The 24,663-nt window shown below is 36.3% G+C and overlaps 4 protein-coding genes and 1 long non-coding RNA gene across 11 annotated transcripts in view; 1 reads left to right on the plus strand and 4 right to left on the minus strand.

The window, feature by feature from the left end:
- The window catches only part of LOC107693955 (clathrin heavy chain 1-like), a 39,218-nt gene extending 31,587 nt beyond the window's left edge, over positions 1–7,631 (minus strand). The window contains exon 1 of one of the 4 annotated variants that reach the window (XM_016493532.1): positions 7,294–7,631. In XM_016493532.1, the coding sequence (XP_016349018.1) occupies positions 7,294–7,335 (42 nt within the window). In that variant the 5' untranslated portion in view covers positions 7,336–7,631. The remainder of the gene's footprint in view (positions 1–7,293) is intronic. The other 3 variants (XM_016493531.1, XM_016493534.1, XM_016493533.1) reach the window with 3 other exon arrangements.
- A 1,612-nt stretch (positions 7,632–9,243) lies between these two features.
- On the minus strand, positions 9,244–13,691 carry LOC107693957 (protein BTG3-like). Of its 3 annotated transcripts, none has more exons than XM_016493536.1 (5): positions 13,602–13,691; positions 11,886–12,094; positions 11,619–11,756; positions 11,330–11,534; positions 9,244–9,881 (listed from the first exon to the last, which is right to left on the minus strand). In XM_016493536.1, exons 2-5 carry the CDS (start codon positions 12,056–12,058, stop codon positions 9,669–9,671), a joined length of 729 nt encoding a protein of 242 aa, XP_016349022.1. In that variant the 5' UTR covers positions 12,059–12,094; positions 13,602–13,691; the 3' UTR covers positions 9,244–9,668. The 3 variants fall into 3 exon arrangements, with proteins under 3 accessions (XP_016349022.1, XP_016349023.1, XP_016349021.1); XM_016493537.1 differs by having other exon boundaries at positions 11,886–12,092; positions 13,544–13,689; XM_016493535.1 differs by having other exon boundaries at positions 11,886–12,092; positions 13,393–13,689.
- Positions 13,692–18,543: 4,852 nt separating this feature from the next.
- On the minus strand, positions 18,544–20,275 carry LOC107693900 (HLA class I histocompatibility antigen, Cw-17 alpha chain-like). Of its 2 annotated transcripts, none has more exons than XM_016493434.1 (5): positions 20,220–20,275; positions 19,934–20,065; positions 19,286–19,579; positions 19,084–19,164; positions 18,544–18,922 (listed from the first exon to the last, which is right to left on the minus strand). In XM_016493434.1, the coding sequence occupies exons 1-5, from the start codon at positions 20,239–20,241 to the stop codon at positions 18,774–18,776; spliced, it is 678 nt and encodes a 225-aa protein (XP_016348920.1). In that variant the 5' UTR covers positions 20,242–20,275; the 3' UTR covers positions 18,544–18,773. The 2 variants fall into 2 exon arrangements, with proteins under 2 accessions (XP_016348920.1, XP_016348919.1); XM_016493433.1 differs by having other exon boundaries at positions 19,712–20,065.
- Positions 20,276–23,389: 3,114 nt separating this feature from the next.
- The window catches only part of LOC107693902 (uncharacterized), a 12,530-nt gene continuing 11,256 nt past the window's right edge, over positions 23,390–24,663 (plus strand). The window contains exons 1-2 of the long non-coding RNA XR_001634804.1: positions 23,390–23,587; positions 23,745–23,746. This is a non-coding gene — a long non-coding RNA (uncharacterized LOC107693902). The remainder of the gene's footprint in view (positions 23,588–23,744; positions 23,747–24,663) is intronic.
- Positions 23,956–24,663, minus strand: part of LOC107693901 (uncharacterized) — a 10,250-nt gene continuing 9,542 nt past the window's right edge. The window contains exon 6 of the mRNA XM_016493435.1: positions 23,956–24,122. Coding sequence (XP_016348921.1) covers positions 23,965–24,122 — 158 coding nt within the window. The 3' untranslated portion in view covers positions 23,956–23,964. The remainder of the gene's footprint in view (positions 24,123–24,663) is intronic.

Raw genomic sequence — 24,663 nt, forward strand, 5'->3', positions numbered from 1 at the left:
CCATACGTATTCATTTTAATAATCTTTATAATAATTCATATGATTTCACATGTGGCCTGAGAAAATCATGTCTATTATTTTGGTTTGTGAGATCGGAGATCGCGCTGCGCACGTGTACAAACATTCAGGAGGACACAAACTTCTTGAGAATGCTGCCCCGTGACTTTTAGCGTACTGGAGAGACGCACAGACACAGGTAGGCTAATTCACACAGACAACTGTCACCTCTCTCTCTCTCTCTCTCGAATAATTAATTCAAGTAGCTAAATGTTATAATTAATTAATTCAAATAAATGTGATCTTACCGCACTATTTCATCTCTTTCTGATCTGATGCGGGCAGAATGCGGAGCTAACGAGCTGTAGCTTCGCGTCAGGTGGTTCTTGCCTTCACGTCGTGCATTAAAATCATTCAATGTACAGCTAGCCGTGCATTATCCCTTATGTATTCGCTCTTTAGCAGCAGTTTTTTACTGCAATATTTAAATGACACCCTGGTCATTCTTGGTGTACCCAAAATGGTCCCACACTATCGACAGGCATTTCTCTGGTGGAAATAAAGCTTCGCTGTTTGGTCCCTCTGTCACAGTTAATCTAATGCATGTATTAGCCTCTGTGCCTCTGATAAGCACGTCATTTTAAGCTGGTGTACCAATAGTGTAACTTTGTTTTCGTTTTGCGCAAGCTGCAACAGTTCCGTTCCGTGTAACAGAAACACTCGGTTTAGCGGAACCTTTACGATTAATAAACCGTGACGTTTTAAAGCGCGGTTTAATTGCGAAACCGGTTAATCGCTGCATCCCTACTGCACGCTAATAAATGCTGATCTTTTCTTGTACAGTAAATTAGTCTAATTCTATTATTCACACCATATGACTAAGCACCACATGTAGACAAGAAAATGCAGCGACATCAAATCTGAAGAGACTTACATTTGAAATGGGTTCAGAGAGGAGCAGAGGAGGAGGATTTAGTGTAGGAGACATCATGACTTCAGGCATTTTCAACTAAACTGACAGCTGCTTCTGTATCGACTCTTCTAAGACCAAGTCAGATGGCTAAAAGGCTGAAGTTGTAGCTTGTAGCCAAAACCCAGCCTTGGTTTTATCAGCCGCCAGACAGATCTTGAATACCAGTAAGCTCAAACAGAGGCGGCAGTCGAGTTCATGACACCGACATATCACCAATCACTAATTTCTAATGCACTATGCACCAGCTGTCACACATGCTAAATTACAGAGGTCAGAGCTGACAGCTGGACACACATGAATGAGAAGTCTTGGTCTTATGTAACATCACTTACAGCACTGAATGATGCTGGATGGGAGGAAAGTCCTCTCTGACATTAACAAAGCTCTCAACAGTCAGTGTTTAGCAGTTAGTTGCCAAGGTGTTCTAAGCTATGCAACCAAGACCATTTGTTTAGTCTAAACTCCACTTTACAAATGATTTTGCATTGCATTTTGGGCTGATAACTGTCTCAAAGAGCAAAGCTGATTTAAACCTGACTTGTAATTAAAAAAAGAAGAATATAAGAGATAAATTAGTCAGATGTCATTATTATTGTGATAATATTCTGCTTAACACAAAGTTAGCCTATACAAAAACAAAAATATGACTTCCAAAACTTATATATAGTGTAGTGTGTATATAGTGCATGAATCATTTGGACTACATTTCTGATGATTTTTTTTTTTTTTTTGAGCTTTGGCAGCCAATGATCCAATGAGCCAATGATGATATTGTATGGAAGAAAACAGAACCCACGTCAGAACTTCTGCTTTTGTATTCTACAGAAGAAAGAATGTCATACGAGTTTGAGATGACATGAAGGTGAGTAAATGATGACAAGTCTTAATTTTTGGGTAAATTAACCCAAATTACAATTGGTTGTGAATTTGTACTTCTAATACAGAGGTTGTAGGTTAAATAATAAACATCACTGACTAACTATTGAGAAGGCTGGCAAGGACTTTATAGTTTTGTACTTTAATTTGCTAAATTACTAAACTAAGAGACTAAATTTTAACTAATACTAGACAGTGAACACTCAGATAAAGCATTTCATTGCTGGCTAAAGGTATCTCTGGCTCATGCTGCAGCTCTCAGGCCTAATCAAAGAACAGGAAGCACATTTTCTAGGAAGAGCGCAACGGAATCAGCAGCACCATTTATCAATGGAGAGCGGACGCCGGCACACCCGAAGCCACACCCACATTCCTTTGTCATGCGGCACAGAAAGCCACATCATCACTAGATGCTAACCGAGAATTGTGAAATAATAATAATGATAAAAAAAAAAAAAATAGAAAAAGGACTGATTCCGCATTTCCCTTGAAACAGAATAACAATTTATTATTAAATTAAGCTATTTTCATGGCAGGAACCCAGTAAAATTAGTTAAAACTAGGTATATAAACAAATACATCTATTTAAAAAGGAGATAAGAGATAAACAGACAAGATAATTCACAGAAATATAAAATAAGAAATCAGAAAACAAATAACAATATAAATAAGAACAAAATTTGAAAAAAAAAAAAAAAAAAACATTGCTACTGAGAACAGTAACCTGCTCACGCACATTTCTGTGACCTTTATTACTGCATCTCATAGATGACATCACACATGATGACATCACTACTGAACAGGCTGTTCCGATTGGCTGATGGGAAACCCTGCCCTTGTAAGCTCTCAAAACGTAACAAGAAACACTGAAGCAAACGTAAGGGACAGAGCTCTCGCTGCCGTAGCATCAGCCTTAGGCCAAGCGTGATTCATCCACAGCATGTAACTGCTGCTTGCTTCAGTGTCGTCTCAGACATGCCCAGAAACTAACCCTGTTTCCCACTAGGTAGCTCACTGTCCATCCTATAAGAACATGCTGTGTGGCTAGAGAAACATCTACTCGAAAATAGCCAGGTCCTTCCTGGATTTTTGTGGACATCTCTGGTCGGTGCAAAGGAGGGTGTGATATTGATTTTATCCTGGCAAAGAATTTTAACAAAAAATTCAATCATTTCTAGCTGGTACAAGGAAAGCTGTTCTTTTGTACCAGAAATAATTCAGGCAAGATGAACATTCTGACTACAGACTATTAGTAAGTATATATATATATATATATATATATATTTAGACTTGTGCAAGACCTGATATACACTACAGGTCAATAATAGTATTATTCTTTCAAATATTAATCTTGGATCTTGTCCAATTCACACAAATACACACTGTAGCAAAAAAAAACTGAAATTATCAAGCAGATCAAGTGTTGACAATCTCTCCCCTGTCTGCAGGTGTACTTGACTTCCCATTTTAGACTGTTTATTTTAGAGTGGTTAGATAAAGATCTTCACCAGTAAGTTAGCAAACTACAAGCCAGATACAAGAGATGATGGCATAAACAACAGATGAAGAAAGAAAAGACAGCCGTTAGCTGAATCATGAAACCTCCTAACAGTGCTTTTCTATGTACACATTGAGATTTATTCAAACAAAAGATTCAGATGCAGAGTATGAGTGAGTCATGTAATTCATTCATTTATACACTAACTAACTAGTAAGTTATTTTTACAACTAATGCACTGAATGATTACTTTCATTCAGAAGATGCATTAAATTGATCAAACGTGACAGTACAAAAGTTTTTTAGTTCAAATAATGCTTATCTTTAGAATTTTTGTTCATTAAAATACAATCCTGAAAAAAAAATGTATCATAGAGATATTAAGTAGCACAACCATTTTCAACACTGATAATAAGAAAGCAAATAAGAGCAGCAAATCAGCATATTAGAATGATTTCTGAAGGATTATGTGACTCTGAAGACAAGTGAAAATTCAGTTCTGCCACAACAGGAATAAAATATGTTTTAAAATATTAAAAAAGAAAACTGTTTCAGATTTAAATTGTAATAATGTGTCAAAATATTACAGTTTTGACTATTTTTGATAAAAAAACATACCTAACATACTTTTTAGAGGCAGGATCATGTGCATGTAGAAATGTATTGGCAGCATTCTTAGCATACTAACTCACAAACACTCACATAACATGCTACCATCAGAGCATATTAAACTTGCCCCCCTGCTGGCACTTTCTCTGACTATCACCAGTGTGGCATTGCACATTAACCCTTAACTGCCAGAGACACTTTACCGGGTTAACTCAAGTGGTTGTTCCGTTATGCTGACCTACACTGCTTTTGAAGTGTTCATGCATTTAGCACATTTCTATGGGCGAGCTTTGCTTTCACAAATCTGGACGAGTGCGAGAAACGTTTAATACTTGAAGCATCAAGTGCTTCTCTGAGTCTGAGCAGATAAATTCAGAATCAGCCCATCGTTTAAAATCATGACTTTTTAAAGCTGTCAGCACATTCTTTTCTCCAACCTCCTGTGCTCGTTTAACCCTTTTCCTTCTCCGTCCAGGGAAAAATGGCACCTTGCTCAGCACAAAACCCTGATTGCAGAAGGCTCAGGGAAGGATACACAATATGCTGAGGCTTGCAACGCACTGCCACTGTCCTCCATAACAGGAAGCTGGGACCCATTGTGTAGAAAGCTAAATCAACACGTTAAAAGCTGTGACCATATGACCATAGGTGACATGTGACCAGCCTAGCAGGTTCACCATGGACAGCAGAGCGGGAAAGGGAAAAGGAGAAATGAACACCAACAGAATCCTCTCGGAATCAGAGTTCATTCATTGCTGAGGAGTTCAAAATGGATAATGGATCTCCATTCACACGAGAGTCATGTGTGATCAGCAGGGTAGAGTTCAAAGATCAAATGCATTCGCAGGGCTTCAAGGTAACGTATTAAACAGCACCACATAAAACACACGAAAGCCATCTGCAGATCATCTGACTTGCCCCTGTATCATGCTTATGTTACTCTTAAAACCAAAGAGTAATTTACTTAAGTGATTTGCATTGAAATCAATGCACTACAGGTTATTAGAAACAACTAACTTGCTGCACTAAATATGAATAACTAATGTTTAGCCAGCATCGAATCATGATACATTGTATTAGATTAAAACAGCCATTACTTGGTTTTTACAGCTTGCATTGCTTAAGGCAACTGCAAACTGATAACTGAACATCTTACATATAGGCCTGCTGCACCTGTATACCTAAAATCATCTAGTAAGGTATAATGCAATAAACTATAAATGATGTATATGGAAACAGGAGTCAGTTATGGTGGTTAGACACCAGTTTTATGAACATACCTATCGTTATACTATTCATTTTGCCATAGAGGTTTCAGTAAACCACAATAAAGCAGCACTACAATGTGAATCAGACAACATGAGCAGGTCTTGTCTTAATGATACTGTCTTCCTTGTGCCATTTACAGCATTATGCCACTGACTCCTATTGTACCCTGACCATTAGCTGACACTTCACTAGAAAAGTGCTGAGCTACATTTGCATTTCATTAAGTTAAAATACCACCAGAGGGCTTCAGGCTCTTTTTGGTCCATTATGCTCTTTTGCACTACTCTAGAATCAGTTTCCCAAAATCTGACAAACTTGGACAGGATATACAAGTACATTTGAAATGCCTGAACTAAAAACACACATAATTCATTTCCACACACAATAATATATTGTAACCCTGAACGTTTAGTTCAAAAAGACATACACCAAGATGTCCATACATAGACAGTCTGCACACTTTCTCAGTCTAGAAAAAAACTCTAATCTAATTTGGCTGCAATGTTATTTTAGTATTTAGACTATTTATAGATTATTATAGTATTTATTACTATTTTGAATTAGCTTTTTTTCATTTAAAATTTTAGCTATTTTTAATGTGCTGTTGTTTTTAATATTTCTATTTGGCTATACTTTATTTTATTTCAGTTACAGTCTTAGTAATTTTAAAACAGGCAGTATTTCTGATTTTTGTTTTAAGATATTAAGTTTTAGGTTGATTTTTTTTATTTCAGCTTTATATCAATCAACAGAAACTATTTAATAGTTTTATGTAACAATAACACCAACACGGATTGGCTTACTTAATATAACTTGCAAGAAAATTGTCAATCAAACAGCCTGAAATCAAAGTCCTGTTTGGTACCATTTGATACTATAATTGTATTGAAATAATGAGCGAATAACATAGTAAAGTTTGCAACATTGTATTGACAATTGTGTTTAAATCAGGGGGGTTTTGACATCTAAATGTGTTTAAATCAGAGGGGGGTTGACCAAAATTAGCTGTGATGTGGACATGTGGTCACTTACTACGCAAACCTATTACAAATGACAAACACAGACCATTACAGGCCTGGCACCGTGTAAATATGATGCTCAACAATAGCGAATTGATCCAACACGAAGACTGTTTGTCATAATATGACCTGTGTCAAGGACACAGAAGCAACAATACACACACACACACAACAATAATAAAATACACTCAAAACACCTATGATTACTTTAAACAGAAAATGCATTACATGTATAACAGTTGAATAAAATGAGTTACACCAAGTCCTAAAGGCCTTTAAGATGAATGAGAGCCTCAACTGATATAGACAAAGAAGAAGTGACAGCAAACAAAGTATGAGTTCAGTGCAAATAATAATAATAAAAAAATGCAGAGGCATCATGGGACCATACACAGGTCTATAGGTGGGGCATTTTACACCTGCTACCTGAAGCAGGTAATCTCGACACCTCAATCACAAATCTGTCTTAATTTAATAGGACAGGGAATAGGACATAAAACAAGACTGAATCCCTTCTGTACAGTGATTCATTTCAAGAAATAGTCTATTTATTTAAGTTTTCCTCTGCAAGTGTTTTTTTTATATAAAGACACAACTAGAGGCAAATACAACTGAATAGTTTTTATAAGCCATGTGAATGCAAATCTCAATATATTCTAGAAACAATCAATTTAATTTTCCAGCCATCAATCTTTTTCAAGCTACATTATCGTTTCAATACACTGCATTTACATCCATACATATTTACATAACTTAACCAACCCTCTAAATAATTGAAGAATTACGCTCAAAAATGCTGTCTGGGAAGGCAACTCACTGGGCTTTATTTGTGACACAACCAGAGTATTTATTATTCAGCTGGTTAACACCGACAGTAACGTTAGCTAAGCTAACTCCCCCGCTACTACTAACGTACTGCTGCGGATGGAAGGTCATATTCACCGGGGGATGGGTTACTACAATTGCTTATTTAAAAACACACTGACGTTTTCACTGTAAACTCATAATAAAATAAACGAGCCCCTCATTTGAAGATGTTTTAAAGTCCTTACCTGCAGGTGCTCCTGGAATCTGATGGGCAGGATTTGAGCCATGATGATGGTGGTTCCTCTTCGCTTTCCTCTCTAATTCTTGCAGTTATTTCTGCCTAATCTAAACAACTCCAGAGCCGGGAATGAATGGAGGTCGTCTTGTGTTTTTGGGGGGGCAGATGAACTGGGAATGTGTTAGGTTACTCTAGTCGCCAGCTGAATGTAAATGAGGCGTTTCAACCCCAGAATGTCAACCGCCGCTGAGATGAACTCTAGAAACCTGCAATGGCGGCGGAACCCGTCCGATGGAGAAACGCACCGGAAAGAGACGTAGACCTCAATGGAGGCGGAGGGATACGTGTCCTGTGAGGAAGAGGGATTTTAGTTTGTTTGACAACAACATTTTACTACTTAGATGCAAAATACACATAAATATATCGCGAATGTGTTATGAGTATATTTGGATATGGGAGAAGTTAATAAGATAAGTTTGTGCGAAAAGGCTGACGGTACTAGTTCTTTACGAATCGCCCTGTGCTTTTTGCCACATCATTCGTCCTCGTGAATTGACGTCAGTTCCGATTTTATTTCTCATGTTTTATTTGTATATTACAAGCAGGGGCGTTTCTAGGCCTTCGTCAGTACTTTGAGCGCTTTTTTGATTGTCTATTGATACGAAGTGCAGAACAGAGTCGTTTGCTAGCAGCAAATGCAGGTGTTGAGCTTAAAACAGATCTTCGTCGTTAGCAAACGATAGGATGCATTTGCAGGTTTGGTTTCAATTTAATGTAATTAAATCGCTGTTTTTGTTGTTTGTGTTCGAAGTATCCCATGTTTTACTCACTGAAAACGCGCTCCGAACGATTCGGTGCCTGAGGGAGCTATCAGACTCATTCGAACTGATTCGCGATTCATTTGACTGATTTGCTGATTCATTTGACTAGTTCATAGAAAAGATCCGACTCAAAAGAATGATTCATGTGTGAATCATGCCCGAATCGGGTAGCACTACTTTGGGAAAAGTATGTGGAGTATATGTCGGTTTTATTTACTTGACTGTCAAGATTTTATTATTTGTATTATGTGCATCTGTTTTTGCAAGCTTAATCATATAACAACAGCATGCTGTCCATTTAGGTCAAATACATCAGTTTAATAAATTAATTGACATTTATATTTATAATGTATATCAAATTCCGCCTATTACATAGCAACATATGATCACCCATAATTGTTATTAATCTACCATGAAGTTGCCTAGATTTGATTAGAATTGTGCAACTGTAACAGCACAAGTACCAATTAATTCATTTTGTAATTCCTGAAAGTGGGTTTGTGCGCTAGAAAAAAAACTTGAAAGTGGTGTGCAATATGTAATATAATTGTAATGAAACACAAATACTGTTGAACAGTGCACTAACAGCAACCTGTTATCCAAGCACATGGCGCATATTGGATGCACACTATAGTAATGTATAACAGACAAGGGTGTGTATAAAAGCGAAGTGAATTTGTTAGGCAATTCCTCTCGAGTCTGTAATAGTGGGGTTGATAGCCATGAATTGTAGTCATGTCCTCTTAAACTTGGTCAGAGTTTGTGAACAGTTTGCTCTGCTGAGAGGGAGGTGTGGCAAGCATAGTGAACTTGTTGAACCGACTCGTAAAGAAACACATCTGTACTACTTCTGTGTCCATGTAAAACTTCCATATACCACAAAGTAACTGCTTGAGAATGAGCTAAATAAAACTGTACTATAAAAAGAACACTGCAGTTCTATACTATTGAGAAAACAAGTCAAAGTATGGCACACTAAGAGCTTGTTGGCTGTGCCCTAATTTAAAGTGCGCAGTTATAAAGAAAAGGAGTGAAATATTATGTCGTACTGCCACCTAGTGTTTTTCTAACAAAACTACAAATACAGCAGTACCCTCAAATAATAAAAAATTTCATATTCTTGAAAATGTTTTTTAATGTTATCCATAATTTAAGTGGTCTATGCAATACATAATACTTTACTGTGAATAAATAAAACATTTGGTCACTGAAACTATGACAAAAACATGATGTAAAGTGTTATCAAATGATCCCATGTAACATAAATACAGCACATTTCCATTACCATAAACATTTAAATACTTTAAATATTACTAATCCAATATGTACGAAGTTTACCTTATACATGTTCTATTACAAATACTCTAAAGTGCAAACAGTTACTGTTATCTTTTTTTTTTTTAATTGATCAATCACAAATTCAAAAAACAGTGACAGAACTACAAAAATACATTTTTTTTTTAATTTGGTCAGTCATCTTAGTGGTAATTTCAAAAAACACTTTCCAATGGAAAACCCCTCACATTGACATCAACAAACTTTCATGCTGTAGTAACAGTGGTCACTGAAGCTGGTGTACTAGGTTTGAAGTGCTGCCCCAGTAGCCGTGCTTGCTGCGGTACCCCTGCTGGACCCAGCTGTGTGGTTTAAAGGAATGGCTGGGTCTGCAAGGGGGGCGGATCATGTAGTGTGGCCGCTGAAGGTAATGCCCTTTCCCCGGGCCGAACTTCTTCCTTGGTACAGAATGCCATACTGGGGCACTGGCATATACAAGCTGTATTAATAAAAAAGATGACAGCAGAAATAGTTAGAAACAATGCTTAAAAAGGCAATATATTTTACTGATAAAAGTAACTTAGCTAAAATACCCTTTAAAAATAGTCTACAATTCATAGCTCCACTTTCAATAAATGTACACTCAAAATATTATTTTTCATGCCATATCCATTATACTCATTGCATAAAAACTTATATTCACATAAAAGTTAAAGAAAGTGTGCTCAACCAGCTGAAGAGGAGATGCAACCAAAAATCAAAGCAAAGGTGCAACACTCACTTAAACTTTGTTCAAGAACAAGTAAGGTTTGTAACTAACATGTCTGATAAAGGCTTTGAGGATGGCCTAAAATGTTACTTGTTTTTGAACAATAAAGTTTTAGCAAGTGTTGCACCTTTTCTTCAAGAAAAAAAAGCGCCTTTTTACAGTCTTGTTTTTTTGGTAAATTACCGTTAAGAGACCATGTGCAAACAGGACCTCTTCAACAATACCAGTAAATCAGTAATTCAGCAGCACTGCTGCTTTTAATTATTTTTCCCATCTAAACATGCGCTAGACAAACGTCCAACCATTGCTCCATGTCTCGCACTCAAGACCTGCATTTTTTCCCCCCATTCACCAGCACCGCAGCTGTGCAATAAAGTAACTGTGGTACTGTTAGTATCTATAATGTGTCTAGTGCAAAAACACATTCTGTATAATCATCCTTATGCCTGTTACTTAGAAGTTTCAAAAAATGTTATCAGATTGGACAGATAGTGAAACTAAAGCACATTTCCTTATTCAGGTGGGTGAAGACAGTGCATCTTTTACAGGTAATTTCCGGTGACTGACATCAGAGATTGTGAATGAGTGTGGGTACTGATGTGTGAATGGTATCTTACGGAAAAAAGAAGGAACGCTGTTGCTTGTGTGAACAGCACATTTGTATATTTACATGCTGTCATGCTGGTAATGTAACGGTAATTTCCCAGAATTACTGTGTGGTAGGGGCCATTAATTATAAATTTCTTACAACTTTAAAAACAGACAGAAGATTTTTCTGTTAAATATTTGATAGAAATAAATCAAATCTAAATTTTCCCAGCTGAAGCCTCTTTAAAAACATCTAATCAGACACTTCTGAATAAAACGGTTGCCTATTAACATTATAAGGAGTCCTTATAAATATTGTTAATATTGTGTTTTAGTCAACATACCTACACTATTGTTCAAAGTATGAGGTCAGTAAGAATTCTTTTAAGAAATGAATTTTTAATAAGCAGGGACTGTTATTTTAAATTATAATATTTTACAATGTTACTGTTTTTTACTGTATTTTTGATCAAATTAATGTCACTTGGTGAGTAGAAGAGACTTTCAAAAACAAAAATAGTAGCAACTTTTGAACAGTAGTGTAACTGTGGCAATTTAGGCAATACAAACATATTTAAGACATTTTGTACCTGATATGGAGTGTGGTTGTGGAGAGGTGGGGTGTACTGGGCCTCTCTACAGCTGGTGTCCTCGTCCGAGGAGGATCCGGAGTGGTAATCTGACGTGACCCTCTCCACAGCGCTCGTCACTTTCTTTGTCACATCCTCTTTATCATCATCATCATCATCACTTGAGAAGGTGGCTACAGTGAAACCATGATTCCTCTCGCCATACCTGTAGCCAATTCAGAAGGAAAGATGTCAAAAAACAAACCAGCAGAGCACTTCTAAATAAATCTGCTTTATTTCATCAACTCACCTACAGCACACCTCTCCAGGGTCGACCCACAGCGTGAGCTCCTTAGGCAGACCGAGGTCCTTGTACTGCACTCCACTCTCAGCACAAGCTCGGAGCAATTCAGCATCCTCTTTATGAAAGCGGTTCACTCTGATGCACCTGCACAGGATACATTTATAGCTCATTTTAACATGACACATCTGTTCTGACTATCTGTGAATCTAAGGAACATGAGATCTTTGTCATTAGGATGTCAATGAACAGTACTGCTTATCATAAGTGCTGTACCTGAATGCTTGGCCCTTGCTGGGGTTGTCTGGATACCAGTGACCCTTGTACTTCTCCTGCAATGCTACCGTTAAACGCACCACAAACAGGTCCACCTTTTCCGCATCCAACTTCTCGTTCTTCTTTATCAACCGCTTCAGGAAAAATACCACCGCTGCTATTTCTTTCTTCATCGTTAGCTGTTCAGCTGAAATTCAGGTCCAACTTCTGTGAATACAGAGACTTTCATGAGTACAAATACCACAATGACACCCTGTGATATTAATTCCTTCCTATGAATATAAATTCGTAAACAAAACATGATTTTCAATTTAAAAAATCTGGTCATAAACAATAAAATTGTGTAAATTAAATAATTATATAAATTAGTTGCACAAATGTTTTTTAAAGGATGCATTACATTGATCAAAATAAAATAAATACAAATAAAGACAATTATGTTGCAAAAGATTTCTATTTCAAATAAATGTTGTTCAAAGAATCCTGAAAATGTGTCCACACCTTCCAAAAACATTAAGCAAAATAACACTGATAATACCAAGAAATGTTTGAACATTAAATCAGCATATTAGAACGATTTGTGAAGGATCATGTGACACTGAAGACTGCTGAAAGTTCAGATTTGCCTTCACAGGGGTAAATTTTTAATTGATTATAATAGAATACAGTTATTTTAAATTGTAATATTACTATTTCCACTGTACTTTTGGTCAAATAAATGCAGCCTTGATGAGCAGAAGTCTAATTTAAAACCGTAAAAAATTGTACCGACCCCAAACATTTTAGCATAAATGCAAGTTGTTTATTAATTTCTTAAATAAGGCATTAAATAATAAAAAAGAATAATCAACACATAAATATATTTTATTTCTACTGCTACTACTAAAAAAAATAACATTAAATATATAAGATTCTGCTTCATACTTCTTTTTTAAAGTTCAGAACAGGTTTCATTCTAAACCATCAACCCATCAAATTCGAAAACAGAAACATAAGCTCCAAAGATCTTCTCTCTATAGATACTTCATCTAGTGTGCACTACATCAAGTGATCAACACAAAGCTGGGCGGTCAGACGGCGGGACAGAACAGCAGGATGGCGCGCTAAATACATCACGACCGTTTGAAACACAAGACCACAGAAACGACCAGTAACGTTAGTAGTCTATGGACCTTAACGGTTTTTAATTTTCTAAAATAACGTTACATTATGTTTAATCATTATCTAAAAATTTTGAAATTCTGCGTTGTAGTTTAACCTACCAAAATATTATCTACGTTAGAGCACTTGCGGATAAAAGACGACAGAAAAAAAAAATTGGTTCAGTCAGATTTTTTTAAACGTATTGATGATTGCTCTTTATTTGCGCAAAAGCTTATTTGGTCAGTTAACGTTAACGTTAGTCACACAGGAAAAATTCAGTTGCCCAACTAAACTTAAATAAGTAACACGAGCTAACGACGGCCTTGTTTAAATGTCACATATTAAAACTATACTCAATACTTACATTTCCAGGTATTTCGCTTTAAAAAAAACAAAAACAGAAATAATTCTCACAAAACGAAATTAGCTAACTGTAGCCTAGCCGAAGTTAAGGTGGTTTCTGTTGGCTTTTCTGACAGTTTCCTTTACAACCATTAGTTTCAAATAATTCTTACTTTAATATTTGGAGCTAATAAACATATCAGTTATACGCGAGCTCACTACAAACAGACATGTTTTCCTTTCATCCACATGTGGACAACTCCTGCTGCCGCGCACAACACACTTCCAGATCTGCTCCACGCGAATAAGGGTGACGTGACTTTGTCTTGTGCGCATGCTCAAAGGAAATGATTCAAGAGTCGATTCTTTTGATTCGTGAAGCGAAAGATTCATTGTAGTTGGTAGAAGCATATACATAACAAATGCATAGAAAGGAAATTAAAAAAAGTAAAATAAAAAGAATTTATTACGTCTATGTGTAGAAGAGCACGCATATAAATAAATAAATGACGGAAGTGTTTTACTCCGTAAATTTTACCAAAATAAAGCAAAAATTAATCAAAATAAGCATACCGCTCCGAATTCAGTAAACGTGAAGTATAAGGGTAATGGGCCGTGGCCGTGGTCATTTAGGGAGAATTTTTTTTTTCTTTGGAAAAATAATGATAAAGGAAAGGCTGTGGTGCAATGGACTGTGGCATTTTTATAAATTGGACAATGGCGCCCTCTAGCTTGAAAAGTGGTGTTTTGCAGGCAAAGCTATTACCCAGAAGCCTGCTTGATGAAAACCAGTCAATTTCCATTGATGCATGGTTTGTTAGGATAAGACAATATTTGGCCAAGATACAACTATTTTGAAAATCTGCAATCTCAGGGTGCAAAAAAATAAAAATTCAAAATATTTAGAAAATCGCCTTTAAAGTTTTTCAATTGTAGTTCTTAGCAATGCATATTACTAATAAAACATTAAGTTTTGACATTTTTACGGTAAGAAATGTACAAAATATCTTAATGGAACATGATCTTTACTTAATATCCTAATGATTTTTGTCTTAAAAGAAAAATCGATCATTTTGACCCATACAATGTAGCTGGCTATTGCTACAAATATACCTGTGCTACTTATGACTGGTTTTGTGGTCCAGGATCACAACTGATAAGCTGGTGGACTTATGATAGGGTGTCTGTGTTGTGGAAATGTTACCTATCCAGTCCGAATGACTAATTCTACCTTTAATTTCAATCTTGTCAGCAGGAAATTTTTATCAGGGCATACACTACAGTCATTATAGCCTAAATGTGCTGAACTGAGCTGGCACATCTTGTCAACAGGAAATACCTATCAGGATGTAGCTACTCCCAAATGTGTTAAAAACGTGGGTAGCACTTCATACACTATCACAACGATGAAATAATATCACAACCTGGATTGCATGGGACACACTAAAACTGAAAACACCTGACAGTATGTTCTGAATTAGCAAAACATAGTATGATTCATGATTACACGTGTCAAGAGGAAAGTTTGTTGATGAATAACAAATATATTTAAATATATATTTTTTTTTTTTAATACAAATGTGTAGATTATTATTTAAATGGCTGTGTCCACTCCACAGATCAGTAGGTGGCGTAAACGCATTAGCTACATTTCTTGGAAGATGGACTGAAGAAAGTGAAGGTTTTTAGGCATTCTAAATTTCACAGAGAAGTTGCTAAAACCTTGAAGAATGAAGGGTCATTCTGTATTGTATTTATATTATGTGTAATGCCATTAAACCCGTCTCTGTTCTCAGAACAGTCAGTAGGACTCATGTGGAGTATTATTGGTTGGCTCAGGGATGAGTGGTTTACCCAACACGAGTAGTTTACACAGTCAGATATATTCAGGTATGAATGGAGGGTGAATGATCCATCTGGGTTGGTTTTGTTAATGCTGTGTGTGAGAGAGGCGTTCTGAAATTCTCAATTTCTCATCCACAACTGCTCTAGAGCAGAAGGGTAAAACCCCTCAGAGCTGCACAGGACCGTGGGAAATCCACCCAATGCTCTTACATGTGACACAGACACAATGGGTTGTGCTATAAGAAATATAAGAGTTACGATAAAATGCTTATTTATCAAGAGCATATACTATGCATGATACACTCAAATGTCATTTTGTGATTCCTGTTTTTCGTAAAAATCTTACCAATCACTTGAACAAATGTTCTTTCTTCTCTCAAAAGCACAGAAGGAGGTGGTATAGCTCTTGTCACAACACATTTGTAAGTGCCAGCATCATTTATCTGCAGATTTGATATCTCAAATGCCATTTGCACAGTTTCTGGAATCCAAACAAATCTAAAGTGATTTCTACATGGCCGATATATCCATAATTTGTTACTTTTAATTGCTGAGCAGCACAATGTACCATTAGTTTTCAGTTCCACTATGTCATCACTGTCAGTTGCTGGTTTGTAGTTACAGCTGATATTGACTGACATTCCTCGATGAACAGTCTGAACTGAGGTGCCGTTAAATAATGCATGTCCAGCTATAAACACTGAAAAAAGACAGGACAGGAATAATAATAATAATAATAATAATAATAATAATAATAATAATAATAATAATAATAATAATAATAATAATAATAATAATAATAATAATAATAATAATAATAATAATAATAATAATAATAATAATAATAATAATAATAATAATAATAATAATAATAATAATAATAATAATAATAATAATAATAATAATAATAATAATAATAATAATAATAATAATAAACTTTATTTAACTGAATTGTTGCATTATACCATGTGTTAAAATTAGTATTCAGTTGTTACCAACCAGTTCACTATTTAATTTTAAATATTATTTACGAAATAAACAATTCTTAATAATAATAATAATAATAATAATAATAATAATAATAAACTTTATTTAACTGAATTGTTGCATTATACCATGTGTTAAAATTAGTATTCAGTTGTTACCAACCAGTTCACTATTTAATTTTAAATATTATTTACGAAATAAACAATTCTGTAATAAATAAAATTTTTAATTAAATAAAATTCAATTGTAACCTGGGGTTCAATATTTGAAATTAATTTTACAGATTAAATAGAATCATTACCAAAAAAGAAAGAATGAAGCATCCACACACATGTGGTCACAGAGTTACACTTTGATGACATCGGGAGAAAACAAAAAGAGAAATATTGCGATACATTTGAATTACATGACATGGTCCACTATTCCGTTTTTATACGACTGACAATTTTATACGAACAAAAACAGCCAGAAGAGAAAAAGATCAGTTCAGCGGCGCTAGATATTACCCAGCAAACACGTTAATGTGGGGCCCAAATGGGTTTCACATGGGCTACAGGGGTACAGAGTGGGCATGGGCATAAAATGGGCATCTTATCTGGGGCCCACTTGGGTGACCCAGCTAGGACCCACATGGGTGAACCCAGGTGGGCTCCCCATGTGGTTCCTAGTTGGGTAATTAATGGGAAATTTGTGCATGGGCTCAAAATGGGCTACACATGGGACCCTATTTGTTTTATCAAATATACAAGTGCAAACATAATTAATCCCATATAGGGTGATTACGTGGATATATATAGTGCACATGTGTCTTTAAAATTATTTTTGTTGTTGTTTTGACACTTGGGTTACTTAATCAACATCTAAAAATTCCGACACTCCTGCATTCGTACACAATTTTCCACTGACATTTAGCAAAAAAAAAATGCAGCCACTTTAATTGTGCTGACAACTTTCTCGCGAGATCCCATCCCCCCACCAACTCTCCCTCTCTCTTGTTCGAGATGCTTCGGCACTTCACAGAACGATCGGCGTATGACATCAAACTACCGCGAGACGCAGCCCCTTCCTCGATCTGCATGGGACAGATCCCGCGTGATTTCATTCAGCACCCCTATGGGCCCCACATAGGTGTGTTGGCTGGGTAGAAACCTCATCGTAGCAGCGTTTACGTTTTTGTAATTTAACTTCAGTGTAATATAGGCTAACAGAAAGTGTAGCTAGTGTCGTAAATGTACATTATTTAAAACGTACGATATACATTTTTTCGTATAGGATACGCGTTATCACGGTTTGTGAAAAGCGTCTATTTTCAAAACATTTGACCATAGAATATACGATCGACGATTCAGAATCAATCATACCAGAGAGCCGTGAAATCAGCAGTTTTTCAACAAACTTTGATAATATCTTGCAAGACAGTTCCCTTTCATGGGAATTTCGAACTGCGTCCTCTAGGGGTCGCTATGGGGCACGCAGATGACTGACTATGGCTCCCAAAGTTATCTACCAAATTCTCCAGCAACACAAAACATTATAACATAACATCTGCATTATTATACTATTTTTCCATATATACATAGCCTGTTAATAGTTTATGTATAATGAAATTCCCATATTCTCACCTTATCAGGTTTTAGAAATTGCATCCTGTTTTATTTGCCTATTGCAGAGACTGGATTTTCTCATGATGGTGCAATGAAAAAGTGACGTTGGTCTGCTGTGGTGGTGTAGCTAATTTTGGTCAAATCAACAAGCTCAACCAATCCAACTAAGGCAGACTGAAATAGTACTGGGTTTGTAGGTTAAAGAGGAACTAATTAAAGTTTTTTGTTTGTTTGTTTTTAATCTATCACTCTTAGGGTACTTACTAAAATACTTAATAACAGTTTTGTTTTGTTGATCAGTATTCATCCAGTGAGGAGCCAGTCAGCTCTCTTCTTTTAGGCCTTCATTGATTAGACAAGTCTAGTATAACAGTGTTGCATTGCTCTGAAAGCAAGCAGGGTTCAGTTTTATTCCAAGCTGAAAAAGAAACATTATGACTTGCAGCTGTGTGACAATGTCTAAAAAAGTGCATAGGAATTCAAATGGTGAAACCAAATGTCCCATAGACCTTATTTGCTTGTATTTGTCTCCAAAAAGACTCCTTTTTTTAGAACAACATCTTCATGCTCTGACTGTAGCCTACAGCAGAACTGAGAAAGCGATGAAATTGTCAGGTTATTTTAACCACACTGTGTCTACATGCTTGATGTAGGTCATGAGAAAACTTTCAAAGACTACATTTTTTAAATAGGTAATAAGCCAACACAGGAAAGAAAACTACAACCTGCAAGCCATTTAATTGGTTTTTACGTGCTGAAGCTGGCAATGAACACAGGTCTTATATTTTGTGTCATATACTCTGTCAACATACTGTATATACAGTCAACAAGATGTTAATGGAAGGTTAAATAATCATACAGAAATTATATATTACATGCACAAATTTGGTATCAGGTTATTGAATAAGATAGAAATGGATCTGGATATCTATCAATGTAAAATCTATCAGTGTAAAACATTTGGTGTTCACTGTGGAGATGAGCGAACTCTGACAGGGCTGCATGGAACTGGACGATGGTCACCCAACAATGAATATATGTCATACTGCAGGTGAGATTGGAGATCAGGCTCAGGTGTGACATTCACTCTTACATGAGACCTGTGATGTGCTCTTCTTGGATGAACATGAGAATAATGACTTGATCAGAATGTTTTTGATTATTATAGCATTTGTTTTAGATTTCACTAACAACATTATTCTGCCATTGGTTACTGAGATTTAAATTGATAAGAAAAAGAAGACACAAGTGTGTTGGAGATCAAATGTTAAACTCACTGGAATGCTCACACACAGCCGTGATAATCAGTATGGTGAGAATCAGCAGCACAGAGGTCACCAGAGCTATCCATACATTATCTATAGAAAAAGGTTATTGAGCAGAATTGCATAACAAAACTGATTGTTTAACAGAACTATCCCATGAGACACACGATGGTATTTAATGCTATTATGTACTTTAAATAAAAATACGTAATACCTCTGTTCCCGTAACAATCAGGAGACATGTGGAGTATTATTGGTTGGCTCAGGGATGAGTGGTTTACCCAACACGAGTAGGTTACACAGTCAGATATATTCAGGTATGAATGGAGGGTGAATGATCCATCTGGGTTGGTTTTGGTAGTGCTGTGTGTGAGAGAAGCGTTCTGAAATTCTCCATTTCTCATCCACAGCTGCTCTAGAGCAGAAGGGTAAAACCCCTCAGAGCTGCACAGGATCGTGGGAAATCCACCCAATGCTCTTACATGTGACACAGACACAACGGGGCGTGCTATATGAAATACAAGACAGTTATAATAAAATGCTTATTTATCAAGAGCAAATACTGTACATGACACACTGTTATACCATATATGCACTCAAATCACTTGTCATTGTGATTTCTGTTTCATAATAAACTTACCAATCACTTGAACAAATGTTCTTTCTTCTCTCAAAAGCACAGAAGGAGGTGGTATAGCTCTCGTCACAACACATTTGTAAGTGCCAGTATCATTTATCTGCAGATTTGATATCTCAAATGCCATTTGCACAGTTTCTGGAATCCAAATAAATCTAAAGTGATTTCTACATGGCCGATATATCCATAATTTGTTACTGTTCATTGCTGAGCAGCACAATGTACCATTAGTTTTCAGTTCCACTATGTCATCACTGTCAGTTGCTGGTTTGTAGTTACAGCTGATATTGACTGACATTCCTCGATGAACAGTCTGAACTGAGGTGCCGTTAAATAATGCATGTCCAGCTATAAACACTGAAAAAGATAGGACAGCCGATAAATATTCAGTTGCATTTGAAGTCACTTTATTGTCATTGTTGCATTATAGTATGAAGATTTAATTCAGTGATTTTCCAACAAATGATTATAATCTGTGCTTCAAATTTGAACAGAATTGCATAATCATTACCAGGAAACAAAGAGAGCAGCATCCACGCACATGTGGTCAAAGCGTTACACTTTGATAATATCTATTGAGAAGAGAACAGCAAGATAAATCAGTGGAGAAGATAGTGATACATTTTGTATTATGGATACATTGTTATGGTTTGTTTTACCAGCTGTATATTATCTAACTTTTGGATGATTCACATAATAATATTATAATGTTGTTGTCAAATCCTAGGCTTACTGAAATGCGATACCAGTCCTCTATGAGGAAGTATTGGTATAACTGTTTTTTTTTTTTAATGTGTAATTGTTTTAATTGTTTTGGTTTGCATTGTGTGTTTCTTGTTAATGGACCTTGAGTCAGGAAATAAAAGAAAGTTTCACTACTGCATGGGTGCTTTTTTAAAAGTACATGAAATGTTGATTTGAACTGAAATTACTTTTTTAAACAAAAGAAATCAGATATGAAAAACATGAAACTAGCACAAGTATGAAACTGCTTGCCAAGCCGAACTCTCAGTTATACACTTCAGCGGTTATTTTAAATATACTAAATATATTTAACAATAGACTGACCAATCAGAATCAAGCGTATCAACATATAAGCTTTCTGTGGTGTGATACAATGCGAGAATAAATTTCACATGCATTACTGTATTTGCATCATAAAACCGCCCAAAACAGGTATTGTATATGATTATGTCAGAAAACAAAAGCTGATTCAAGCTATTTACCAAATTCAACAAATAATATATTTGCAGATATATAGACTAGTATTATTGATCTTATGTAATATGAAAAATTCTCACCATTTCATATTTCAGAAACTGCATCCTCTTTTGTGTTTTGCAGAGACCTGCTGTTCTAACTCATGATGGTGCAAATGAAGAAGTGATGTTGGTTTGAGGTAACGGCGTAATTTTGGTCAAGTCAAATACAAGCTCAAGCAATATGACTGATGTAGTACAGAGATAGCACCTATTTTGTAGACTGAAAGAAAAACAACTTAAAGCTTAAGCCATGACAATCAAGAGCACTATGTGTTCTCATGCAGTTACTACGTGACAAACAATGTACAATGTTATCTGTTCATCCAGAGCCAATCACAGATGATCCTTTCTTTCATTCTTTCATTCATTGGACCAATATAAGCGAGGCGTTACTCATTGTCCAAGCTACAATAGAGAATTAACATCATGGCCTGCAGCCGTGACAATCTAAAAGTGCAAGGGACTTCAAATGGTTAAAACAAATGTCCTCCATACCTCATTTGCCTTTAACCTCTTTTGTAGAGCATCTTCGTGCACTGAAGAACCGGTGAGGTCTAGTTATTTTAACCACACAGTGTGGGAGGTTGTGAGCACGTGTGATGCAGGGAAGCTGTCGTTTAGGTCACATGTGAAAAAGCCGATAAGAAATAAAAAGAATGACTTACGCCATGACCACAAAGTCAGTGCATGGATGATGTGCTCAGACCGAATTACTGCCTGCAGTTGCACACAGTTTCAGTTGCATCTTAAGGCTGTCAGAGGAAGCTCTTTGAAAGAGACTTCCTCATGTTTATTTATACAAAATGTGGAATGCTATTTTTAGGCTTCATTTTTGTGTGTTGAAGCTATCCAGGTTGGAAAACTCTACACAACTTTGTAATCTGAACAGATTTTAAAACACTAGGCATCATACACTTTCCGACTTTGTATATGGTTACGGAGTAAAACTGGACATTGTACAATAAACAACTTTCAAACACAACAAACTCAAACAGAAACATGTAAGAGATGCATAACAAATGTAGTTTGACCGGATGAAATAGTTTGAGGCTAAAAAATCTGAGTCTGTGCCTATTATACACTACACAATTTTCTGTCAACCCAAAAATCTGTCGACTCAAACCAAACCAAAGCTGTCGAACCAAAATCTGCAGACTGACTGTAAATTTTGGCAACTGGTGTGTTTGGACTGAAAACAGCCACAGATAACCAGAGCCATACTAATATATTTAGGCAAGCACCATGTTTGTGAGTGTTAATATTAAGTTACTTATAATAGTAACTTCTATGTTAGAAGCAATATTGCCAGTTACTTTGTCCATTATGGCTCCACCAATGAAAATAGTTTGAAAGGAAGCCACAGCAGAAAGAACCACCAAGCATCTCACAACAAAAGCAATGGTATTTCTGTTTTTGAACTAATCAGTTGAGTGAATGTTTCAATAAATTACTCATAAAGAGTCACATTTCGTTCCTGAATCATTCTGAACAAATCAACTGAACGCATAATTCAAAGACTGATTTATAAAAACTGTTGCTTGTTGCTTGTCATATTGATGTAACCTGCAAGAAGGACTCACCGAATCTCTTTTACTAATGCACTTTTGCATCAAATCAAATTTAAGCCAATCAAATTTTGACCATGAGCCAGTTGCATTAACATAGCCACTATGTTAAGACTGTGGCTGCGTCTGAAATGGCATACTTGAGTAGGTACTTATTTAATAAGTAATTACTTTGTGACTGCTAAAACAAGAGTATGTTCAATGTCATATGAATGCAATCTGGATGTAGGTACTATATTCGCCATGTTGTCATTACCATGGGATTTACCAGCATTAGTTGTGTCACTGCCATTCACAAGTCCTCTCCTGTGGCCTCATGGGATAGTAAAGTGTCCATCGTATACACACTTCAGAATATTCTGGAAGTATTAGGTCATCCAGGTACTTTTTGCCTACTCTTTTATGAGTACTGTGAATTCAGACATACATCTTTTGTCACATACTGTTTTTGCCTATAGACGGTTTCAACGGCAACAACATAAACAAACGTTATTGCGCATTCGCGGTTTTGTGGCCCTAACTTAACTTTCGGTACACTTCCGCAAACATTCAATAACAACAAAGTCCCTCTAGAGTATATTATTTCTAATAATAAGCGAAATAAATAACAAGTAAATTAGCTAGCAAGTTAAAACTATGTCTAGTCATTATTATTTTGGGTTACCAGTAGAAGAAAAGAACCGTTATTTGGCCAAACTTAAATGCGACAAAGTTACACTACCAGACCCGTTCAACAAAATGTTGAGGCAAGAATGTTTTTCTACAGACCTGTCTGATTTACCGGAGGTCAGTCAGGTACACATCTTTGAATACCTAGTTGAGAAGGAATGTGTATATACAAGGGAGGTGTTCAAGGCATATCGCAGCTTGGATGCGTATAACTATTTTCATTCCGGAAAAGTTCAACGCATTCTAACCTACACGAATGGAAATACCTGTGTTGTTTACGGGGAAATCGAGGCGGGTCAGACGCTTTCAAAGAGCTACTCCGCCTGGATCGTTGCGAGGAAGTCCGGCGAAGTCCAGAGTGGGCATTGTACCTGCATGGCAGGGTAAGTATGGCTGGCTATGCTATACAATACAGCTAACGTTACATTTTACAGTAGCCGCGTGACCATGGTAACGCGCGTGCGTTCGATTAAACCGTCTATATAGTAGGGAAGTATGCGATTTCGGATGCAGCCGTGTCTTAACTAGTTTGACCAATAGCAGTTAGCCAAGAAGTACTCGTGTTACTTTTTTGATTCAAATTCGGCCAATCAACCTTTTTGTAACTGACTTAAAAAAGTTATGACCAGTCTTGAAGAAAAAAATGTGATTATTTTTTTAAGACAAGTTTAAGCAGTTCATGCAACTGGCCTCATTACTAACTGTTGTATGAGTGTAGTGAAGAAGATCACACAAATCTGACATTGTGCTCATTCAGTGTTTATTGTTCAAATGATCGGACAATGGCAGGGCTGCATGGGACTGGATGATGGTCACCCAGTGTTGAGTACAGTATCTCAGACTGCAGGTGATCATGGAGGACAGGCTCAGGTGTGAAACTCACTCCTACATGAGACACAGACTGCTGACCTGCTCTTTCTGGAACAAGATAAGAGCAGATTTATGCACACAATGATGAAGGTTGATCACATATGAGATGAAATTAACACCCTATAACAACATCAGTACATATGTGGGCACAATCAGGTTCATATAACACAAACGTTCTGTCATGACACTCTAGATCAGTGGTTCTCAACCCGCGGCCCGTCACAAATTCAAATGCGGCCCACCATGCTGAACACAATTTAAAAAATAACTTTCAGTTTTACAATTCATTTGAGTTTTTACATTAATTGAAAAATGTACTAAACAAATGTAAGCTATAATGTTGTTATGTAAAATAATGTTGTTTTTCATATATTATTTTCAGACATGAGCAGCCCTGTACTCACGTAATTAACGTTACGCATTTAACGAACACTTACAAGCGCGCAGTTTGGCAGAATTCAATTCAAATAGTCATCAGCAGCCATTAGTTCGGTAAAATTGAGCATCAAAATGGACACATTTGTTATTAAGGGAGAAAAACGAAATGTGGAAAATGCCAGCGAAGGAACACATACAAACAAGAGTAGTC

Source organism: Sinocyclocheilus anshuiensis, unplaced genomic scaffold, assembly GCF_001515605.1.
Source record: "Sinocyclocheilus anshuiensis isolate Anshui unplaced genomic scaffold, SAMN03320099.WGS_v1.1 scaffold694, whole genome shotgun sequence".
Classification (NCBI taxonomy): Eukaryota; Metazoa; Chordata; class Actinopteri; order Cypriniformes; family Cyprinidae; genus Sinocyclocheilus; species Sinocyclocheilus anshuiensis.